Below are 10463 nucleotides of genomic sequence, written 5' to 3' on the forward strand. Positions count from 1 at the left end.
GTGAAAACTTTTTTTTTCTTGTCAAATTTTCATTCAACTCGACCCTCCACCCTTTAAAAATAAATCCTGCGTATGCTACAGGTAGGCAAAACGTAATTTTTCTAACTCACAAGATTGAGTTTGATAATAATAACAATACTTTACTTAAATACATGACCATACGACGATCTTGAGAAGAAACTACGGCCAATTTACCAAGGAATTCGCGGGAACAATAGGGAGGGGGGCACTTACTGAGCCCCCCCCAAAAAAAATATATATTTAGAAAAATGTCTTTTTTTTCAATTATGAAACGTGTCTTTAACAAAGGATTGTGTCCTATTCAAAAATGAAAGGTGTCGTTTTGAAAATTGAAATGCGCCTTTTTTTTTAAATAAAATGAAGTAGTTTTTTTTAATGCCCTTGTGAAGTAGCAGCCAGAAGTTGATTCCATATCATATTATGAAAGGATCCCTTCTCTTTTAATAGACCAGTTCGTAGATACTTCATGCACAATTTTGGTCAAATGACCTTTCATTTCTTTCATCATGATAGGCAGATTTTAAAGCACGATATTACGTAAGCTTGCCTCACATAGCAGGATGAAGAAATTGAATAGACCAGGTGACTAGAATAGCACACCAATGAACACTTAATGAAGGTATTGTTGCATTCCTAATTTGAATGCATATCTTAGCATGTTGCACAATGTACTTGACAAACTGTGAAATACCATTTGTTCGTGGAAGCATTGTTGTTTTTTGTGGATGTAAATGAAAATGACAATTCAAAAGAATATATGAATAATCAAGACATCAAAGTTGGTGCTTATCTCATTAGATTTTAAAGCACCATGTCACTTTAGTACAAATGACCTTCTTCTGATCATGCGTAGAATCTTTTGATCATGCGCAGAAAGGAACTACGAACTGGCTTATTAATGTTCTTTTTGGGGTCCCTGAACGAGACATGTATGCAGTACATATCAAGGGCGGAAATCTATGTAAAAATGAAGGGGGAACAGAGGCTGGAAAATTTGACAGGCAAGGAAAAAAACGTTATCACCCCAAATAAGGCCATTTCGACCAAAAGAAATTTGATAAGCAAAAAAAGGTTATCCCCGAGAATGTAAAGTCATCCCGTCCAAAATGCATGTTTTATTATTTCGATTTTGAATGATGTATTTCTTTCCATCCTAAAAAACCCCATAATAGTTGGTGGGACATTTAATATTGTGTCCCCCTTCTATTTTGGGTTGGGGGACGCGTCCCCCTGTCCCCCTGGGATTTCCGCCCATGGTACATAGAATACATAATTGGGTGAATGCAGCGAACATGCTATGCCTAAAATGGCATTTCAACTCATCTTAATGCCCTCACGGAGTGGCAAAATTATAGGCCCTCTAACTGTTTCCCTTTTATACTCCCCTGCATGCCATTTGACATACACTCTGCAAAGAAAGTTCTTGGACACTTATAAAAGTTAAAATACTCCATCTAGATATTTGATAAAAGGCAAATTATTGTATGTCAAAGTGACGAGACAATATTCCTCTTCCAGTATGACATGACATTTTAATGTGAACAGTCATGCATGGATGGTTAAATGCTTTAAACAATAGCAATGTCAGTAAAAGAAAATTGCAAGAAATGGACCACTCAAATGATAACGATCATGGCCATCCTGGAGGCATACATATAACAATTTCAATAGGTGGTTATCATTCGAATTAAATGCTTAGGGATGCATCATGAGATGCACAATGAGATGGATCATTTGGACACTCACTTTCAAGATGAAGCTTTCCAATCAAGAGCGTGCAAGGGCAATAGGAATGCATTCTGGGCTGTCATGTAGACTCGTGGCTCGATATTTCCAAGTTTCAACAACAACAAATTTTAAATTTGAACCAGCGGTATTTGGCTACTGATGAAGTCAGAGACCGCCCTAGGAGTGGTCGACCTAGGGTGCTTGCGTTGAGAAGGCGATTTGTCACTGCACCAACTATCGGATCTGAAATTCATTGACTAACTTGACCTAAAATTCCAGTGGATTAGTGATGCGTCCAAGTTGGATTACTTTCTCTTCTTCGACTTTAAGTTTGCTTCTATCGTTTAATGGATATTTATGCCACATAAACTTTCACAACTGAAAGAATGGCTATGATCATTTTCTTGCAATTTCCTTTTACTGACATTGCTATTGTTTAATGCCTGAAACCAGCCATGCACTGACTGATCCATTCTTGCAATTTTCTTTTACTGACATTGCTATTGTTTAGAGCATATAACCACCCATGCATGACTGTTCACATGAAAATGTCATGTCATACTGGAAGAGGAATATTGTCTGGTCATAATGACATACAATAATTTACCTTTAATCAAATATCTATATGGAATATTTTAACTTTTATAAGTGTCCAGGAACTTTTTTTGCTGAGTGTAAAAGATATAAACTTTTTTTCTGGTTTGATTTCTACCAAAACTGTGCTTTTGAATATATGCACATTTAATTAGTCATTGATTGTGATGTTTAAGTAGTGTCGTTGAATAAAGGGGCATTTGGACTGTCACCATCCTTGATCGGGGGAGGGGTTGGGGAGGTCGAGGGGGTCGGGGTTAATATCACATTTTTTGAAAGATGGTCCAGGAGAATGAATTTGGAGGCCTGCCTTTGGATCATAATGACAACCGATAGGATTATATCAAATCATTTACACCCCACTCAACTAACTTTCATTACTATCATCAGACTTCTGCGTTGATGGATCCTCGCAAGTTATGTCGACCCAACAAACTCGAGGTGAAGGATCGTCCAGTGTTTTCAGTCCAGTGCTGGGCCAGCTTCACTGCGGACCATCTGGGTACGATTCGTTCTGGCTTGACCACTCGGAGGGAAACTTTGCAGTGGGACTTCAGGGGAATTCAACTCCTTTTATCAAGTTTCGTCCAGAAGTGCAAGTGAAGATTAACAGCGTTGGCCTGAGAGTGAGAGGTGCTTCGGGTGGGGACTGGATGATTGATCAACCATGTGGCGATCGGATAAGGTCTTACTGGTTATAGCCTCCTAGCAAAAATCCATCAAAATACAATCACAAGCAGTCAAACACTGAAATGTGTGAATGTTTACATGTACAAATAGAAAAATAACAAAATATTAAGTAAACATTATAAAAATTACATGAACTGTCCCGGAACTGTCTGCAAAGGGCGGACAACTGAAAAGGAGGCTATGGAAGAAGAAAACAAAGGGGGGGGGGGGGCAATACTCACTGGAACTTTTTACCCTTTCAGTTGCCAGGTTGATGGTTCTTAAAGCTGTTCGTAAGTTACAAGTTAACTACTACGAACGATCGTAGTTACACCAGGCCTGTACTTGTGGTAAATGGTAAACACTCGGTTCACATCCTACAGGATCACCAGTCGTACGTAAAGTCGTTCATAAAGTCGCTTGTAAGTTGCAAATTGCTTTATGAAACACCCGCCTTGCCGGGAATCAAATACAGTTCATTTGAAATATACGGATTTTATTTTTCTTCTAAAATCTAACTTCAATCGGTTTGGAGGAAGTTTCATCATATTTTGGCCGACAAGTTGTCGGATCTTACAACTTTTCTTGGATTGATTGAATGAGAGGCACCCGGGAAGGGGGGGGGGGGGGGGCAGTCAAATATATTGCGTGACCAAAAAAAAATGTTAAGGGGAGTTATTTTTCAGTCAAAGGGTACTCGTAAGGGCACTCGTTAAAGATATCACAAAAAAGGGGGGTTTTGAAAGACTGGTCAATGTTCAGTCGCGGGGTCAAACGTCTTGATGGGGTATGTTTTTTTCCGAAAAGCTTTTTCTTTCTAAGACTAGCCAAACGCGCGTCTAGGGCCTATATGGTTTTTCCCCAAGCATTTTCCCCGGGGCGTTTTCCTCCTCGTTTCTGAAAAGTGTTCGGGTTCTTCCCGATTGTATACAAAACTTGTTTGGGTCCTATTCTGGCGACAACTTGTTTAGAGGCACAAAAAATGTGTAAATGAAGCCCGCGAAAAACTTGTTTAGGTGGTTATTTTGCACAGAGAGAAAAACTTGTTTAGGGGGTGTTTGGAAATAATTTGGTTACGCATGTGGACAGCAATACATTTGACTGCCCCGCCCGGGGGGGGGGGGGCGCTGCTACTACATGAAGAGCTTGATTCCAAAAGGAGCAAAATCCACTTTTGATCAAATTTTATTTTTTTATAAAATCTTTTAGGTGGGAATCGAATGCAACATGTCGCATTTGTTTTTTTTTTTTGGGGGGGGGAAAGGTTAGTAAAAATTATGCATTCATATTTTTAGGTACATGTTGTGGATACAAGTTTACACAATCTGTGTTAAAGTTTGCTTAAAATAATTACAGAATCTTACGATTTCTATGAATATTTTTGGATTTAGCTCCTTTTAGAATTAGATAATCGAAAAGTCGCTGTCCTTAGAAAAGATAAACAAATATTCTTTTTAATTTTTGTAATTTTCAATGGATATACGTCAGAAAAGATGTAAAATTTATTCTGCTTGTCAAATGTATTTGTTTCGTGTTCTATTTCCAATACTATACAAGTTAGAATTGGCAAAAATTGACATTTTACTAAGGTTTTGTTCCAAAAGGAGCTATATCCATGAAAAATACAATTTCAATTTTTAAAATTGATAATGAATGCTAGATTTTTTAAATCATTATTTAATTAATCTAAGATGATGTTACTATCATATATATCAAAATAAAACAGGAGTGGCTATGAAAAAGTGGTGAATTTCGTGTACTGTCGGTCCTTGTCGGATAAAACAGACTTGTTGGATAAACCATTGATCCTACTAGAATCCATGGATAATCCGACAGGTCTTTTGTCCATAAACATGATAAAGGGGAAGTTCACCTTGACGACAAGTAGGTTTTAATGATAACAGAAAAATGTCTAAGAATAACGGAGTACGTACAAGGCCTATGTAGTTTTAAAGATATTGATATTGTGACGTCACGGACGAGCTGCTCTGGGGAGCGTTTCATGAAAGGACTTGTCAGACGTTTTATCCGACAAGTCCTGTTTTATCCGGCAGTTACTATAGTAACAGTGCTTCTCAACAAATCAGAATCCAGGAAAGTTGTCAGATCTGACAAGTTGTCGGATGAAAATATTGATGAAACGCCCCCCTGTGATGTACATTTAAAACATAATAATTCAAAAAAAATATTTGTACCACCGCGCACTCCGCAACCAGTTCGGCAGTAATAAAGTTATAAAATGTTTGACACGAAAAACATTGTTTTTGGTTTATTTCTTGATATGTCAACAGCCTATAATAATCCTGATCATTTTAATCTGTTTCACTAACTCAGTGATTGTCGCATCGCATAAGGGGTGTTTTTATCACAATTGGTGTAAAAGTTATTTATTTGATTCTAAACGATATACCGTAAAAATCCAGATGTGGAGTGCCGAGGGCTCAATATTAGGCCCACTTTTATTTCTAAATTATTTATACTATGTATCTTATCAGCTTTATTTAATTCATTTTGCAGATACCAGTGATTTTATGTCAACCTCCTCCCCGGTTCGTTATTAATAAATTTAGCTCTAAATTAGTAGTATTATACAGTGCGTCCCACAAAAAACGAAACCGAGATTTATCAATGATTTATCATAACTTAATCACAAATACAATAGACAAATGACCTACCATTTTAAAGCTTAGAATCCTCTCTTTCATCTGAAATTACTTAGATTATTTCTCATTCACGCATGAGTGAGCAAAAACAATTTGAAAAGGGGATTCCAAAAGGTAAATTGGCGGGCCGTATCTGGGTTTTAAAAAGAAAACCACATTTTAAAAAAGTTAAATATCTGCTCTTTAATTTGATTCCTCAATTACAAAAAATGGTCAAGAAATAACAAAGTTCTGGTTATTTGAAATAAGGCTTGCATTTCAATAATTTCATAAAATGAAGAGGTTTTACAGGCTAGTGTTCAAACTCACTCGACACTCCGTTTTGTTGACGATCAGCCATGCACTAAGTCTTTTGGTACCGTGCGATAGCTTCTGTGGGAAACCGGTGAAAACACGTTTATTTGATGAAATTATGGAAATACAAGCATTGTTTCGAGGGATCATAACTTTTTTACTTCTTGACCATTTTCTTTGATTAAGGTATCAAAGGAAAGAGTAGATATTGAACTTTTTTCTGGGATGCACTGTATAGATGGATTTCTGCAAATAAACTAATGGAATATTAGATAGAATACATGAAAAAATTACACGATTTTTAACGGAATAAAGGGGAAAAAGTTATATTTTATTAGCATCTTCGTCAATATTTAGGGATAACAATAAACCAAAATAAGGCATGAGCACACTTTTTTGCATTAGCTTAATTGAAGTTACAGTGTTTAAATGACAAGTCCACCCCAGCAAAAATTGATTTGAATAAAAAGAGAAAAATCCAACAAGCATAAAAATCGGATGTAAAATAAAAGTTATGACATTTTAAAGTTTCGCTTAATTTCACAAAACAAGTTATATGTATATCCCGGACGGTATGTAAATGAGGAGACTGATGACGTCATCCACTCATTGTTTCTTTTTTATTTTATTGTATGAAATATTCAAATTTTCTCCTCAATGTCAAATGGAACAACGATTAATTCCTCCAGGAACACGTGGAATTTGCATTGTTTAATAGATTATGGTTCAATCAAGTTCATCCTTATTGTCAAATATGTAAAAAATGAAATATTGTATAATTCAAACAATAAAAACAAAATGTATATTGAGTGATGGACATCATTGACTGACTCATTTGCATGTCAGTGAGTTGTGCATATCACTATTTTGTGAAAAATAGGCGAAACTTAAAAATGCCATAACTTTTTTTAAAATTTTATATCGGATTTTGATGAAATTATACTAGCATTGATGAAATACTAGCATTATGCTAGTTTGATTTTCTCTATTTAATCAAAGCAACATTTTTATGGGGTGGACTTGACCTTTAATCAGATCATTTTTTTAAAGGGTGGACTTGACCTTTAAAATCCCTTTTCGATTGGTGGCAATGGCCTAGCCTTGGGGTGGGGGATAGTCATGGCCCGGGTTCGAAACCAATTTTCTCCACGGTGGTGAAAGTCAGTTTTCTGACAAAACCCTTGATACAATCGTCTCGATTTGTTCCAATTCGTCTAATACCAATTCCTCCAATTGCCAACTCGTCTACTATCATTTTGTCTACCATCAGTTCGTCCACTCACCACATGGTCTACTTTCATTTAGTCTAATGCAATTCCGTCCAATAACCAGTTGGTCCAATAACCATTTAGTCCATATACTAGTTGGTCTAATATCGGACTAAGTGTTAAATTGCGCAAAATGAATGAAAATGAAATGGATTTTAGACCAACTGGTTATGGGACGAAATGGTCATAGACGAAATGGTGATTAGACGAAGTGATAATCGGACCAATTTATTGGTTTATGGACCAAATGGGTGTCGGACGATAATATTATGTTGATGGACGGAATGGCATTAGACTAAATGAAAGAAGTAGTGAGTGAGTGGACGAGTTGGCAGTAGACGAATTGGCAATTTATCGGTGTCTTGGCAGAGGTATCATGCATGGCTGATCAAAGGAAAAATTAACGCCTATATAAAGATAACAGAGGCAATGACAATGGTAAAAATGACAATGGTAAAAATGCATGTCTTGTCGGCCTATATACCCTCTGAGAAAATCCATAGTATAATAGCTTTATAGTTATGCAAGGCGGTAAATAAATTAATGTTAGGCCCGATAAGAGTGTAATCTCATTGGATAGAAAAATATCGAAATTATAATTTCAGGCCGAACAAGAGTGCGTATTTGAATTTATTTGGTCAATGAGTAGTAGCAACCCCCCCCCCCCCCGGGGGGGGGAGTGCAGTCAAATGTATTGATGTACACATGAGTGACCAAATTATTTTCAAACACCCTCTAAACGAGTTTTTTCTCTGTGTGCAAAATAACCCCCTTAACAAGTTTTTCGCGGGCTTTATTTACACAATTTGGCCCTTCAACAAGTTGTCGCCAGAATGGTCGGGGAAAAAGCTTGGGTAAAAAACATATCCTAAACACGTTTGGTCAACTTTAAGAAAAAGCTTTGGAAAAAAACATACCTTAACCCTATCTAGGCCGGGGTATTTTGGGAGTTCATATGGCCGGGGGGGGGGGGCTCCCAGGCCCCCCTTAAGATCTCGGCCGTCGACCGTGTGATCGCGCCGAAAATTGGCACGCAGGTTGTCTAGGATATAATCCACAAAACTGTATAGTAATTTATTTCATGCGAATCATTATTACGTAATTATGCTAATTTATGCGTAATTAGTATGCGAAATCATACTTTTTCCTCTAACTCCATAAATAAAGCTCCAAATGTTCTAATTTTTGGCATAGAAACTCTTTGTGATGTTCTTAGCAAGTGTAAATGAAAAGAATTGTGATATCAGATCAATTTCTTACATATTATATTGTATTTTGCAATTTCTTATGTATTTCTTTGTTTTTGGACCTTTTGTTTTTCATTGTTTTTTCAATGAAATTCATTGGGGACTCTTCTAAGATCATAAACAGCATAAAATACATACATTTAGGCCAGCAAAACTAAAAATAATCATACATTTATGATTTTCGGTTGAAAACACAATTTACATTGACTTTGTACACGAAATCACATTTTTGAGCAATTTTGGGTCTGACATGCACTTACATAACGTTGCGTAACTTCGGAACCGCGTACCCGGGTGATGCAAAATTGGTCTCAAAAGTTGCGCAAGTCTTGAAAGTAAAAGTCAACGAGCAGCGCGGTCAAAAAAATTTGCGCGGCGAAAATATCGCACGACTCGTTAGGGGGGGGCCTCCGAGCCCCCCCCCCCCGGCCTAGATAGTGTTAAATACGTTTGACCCGCGATTGACCATGTTGACCAGTTTTTCAAAACCACCCTTTCTTGAAAATTTGTGTTTTTTATATCCTCTATCCGCTATGCCCTATATATGATGGCGGATATGAAAATCGGATTGATTAAAGGGGTAGACTCCGGGCTGAAATTACATCTAAATGAATAGAGTAAAAATCTCAGAGCAAAATGCTAAAAAAATTATCAAAATCGGATATCGAATTTGCAAAGCCAATTTGGGCAAAGGGAAATCAGCGTCAGATTGTCTTTGTCAATCAGAAATATCAATTTAAAAAAATCGGAATGGGTTGAGCAAGTCGAATGAATATTTTTCCCCTTCCTTTAAATTTGTAAGGAAGCTCCAACCAAAGTCACAACATAAAAATGTCGCCCTCATAAGTATTCCGAACTTGGTAATAGCTCTTCCACAAAGCTTCATCAAACTGGAACACCCGTTTTATATACACTCGATTTTAACTTTATGAACATTAATGCGAATCTCTTTAGATTTTATTAACATAAGACGTCTCAGTTGGTCGTGTATTGGCTCTCGCTGTCTAGACCAGTTGGTATCGAATACTTAATAAAAAAGGTAAATATAAGAAGAGACTTAACATGAACATTGTCTCTTTGTCTGGAATCGTGAAAGGAATTTTAAAACAATAACATTATAAAACAAATGAAGGATGCTGGGAAATAAAAAATGGTTCATAATGCCTAATTAGCAATAAAAGAACACACTCTAAGGGGGTAATAATAGTTACTTTTATCGAGTCGAAGAGCCTGGTCGTGATTAACGAGCTAGTTTAAATTCAATCGATAAAATCAAAGCACAAAGACTATAAAGTTTGTCTCTATACATGAGGTTATAAGCTCACACAGCTTTCAGCAGTTCCAAGTGTACATCAGTCAGATAAAGCTTGCCGCCATCATGTCCATCATGTTTCGTGTTGGGGTCTTACTTTCACTCTTCTGGCTTGGTAAGAGTCGGTGATTTTTTTTTTTATATATATAAAGATTCTTGTTTCACCACAATGTTTAGAAAATGGATATAAGGTGACACATTATAATATATTTTTGTAATCAAAGGTCATTCTTTTTTCAAAAGATACACCCGTCAAATGACATTTCTTTTTAGGAATTATGATACTTGCGAAAGTATAGGCTTCTCGTAAACTAACTGAATAAAAATGTTTCAAAAGATAAAGCGGAACATTATTATTTTATTCTACACTAATTCTTGGAATATTGCTGGAATAAAAGACCTGACGGAAGTGACTGAATCTCCTAGACTGATGTTTTAAAAATAAAATTCTTTTATTTAATCTTTTGCTGATTTTGTTTTTCAACGCAACGTTTTGTATGATAGAAGACTTCTCATGGTTGTTTTTCTTTTGTTTACTGGTGCAGTCAAATTGACTAGACCAATAGCTGGGTGCATCTGATATGTCTAGTCACATTTCTGACATATATTGTAGCCAGAAATAGCTTTGCTCTAGTATAAAATACGACTAGAAAATAGTTAATTAAAA

General features: G+C 36.4%; 1 protein-coding gene across 2 annotated transcripts in view; it reads left to right on the top strand.

Annotated features, from left to right (window-relative positions):
* Positions 1-3537, top strand: part of LOC121415146 — a 30709-nt gene extending 27172 nt beyond the window's left edge. For both annotated transcript variants that reach the window (XM_041608277.1, XM_041608278.1), the window contains one exon: positions 2734-3537. In XM_041608277.1, coding sequence (XP_041464211.1) covers positions 2734-3044 — 311 coding nt within the window. In that variant the 3' untranslated portion in view covers positions 3045-3537. The remainder of the gene's footprint in view (positions 1-2733) is intronic.
* The last annotated feature ends 6926 nt before the right edge of the window (positions 3538-10463 follow it).

This window comes from Lytechinus variegatus, chromosome 5, assembly GCF_018143015.1.
Source record: "Lytechinus variegatus isolate NC3 chromosome 5, Lvar_3.0, whole genome shotgun sequence".
Taxonomy (NCBI): Eukaryota; Metazoa; Echinodermata; class Echinoidea; order Temnopleuroida; family Toxopneustidae; genus Lytechinus; species Lytechinus variegatus.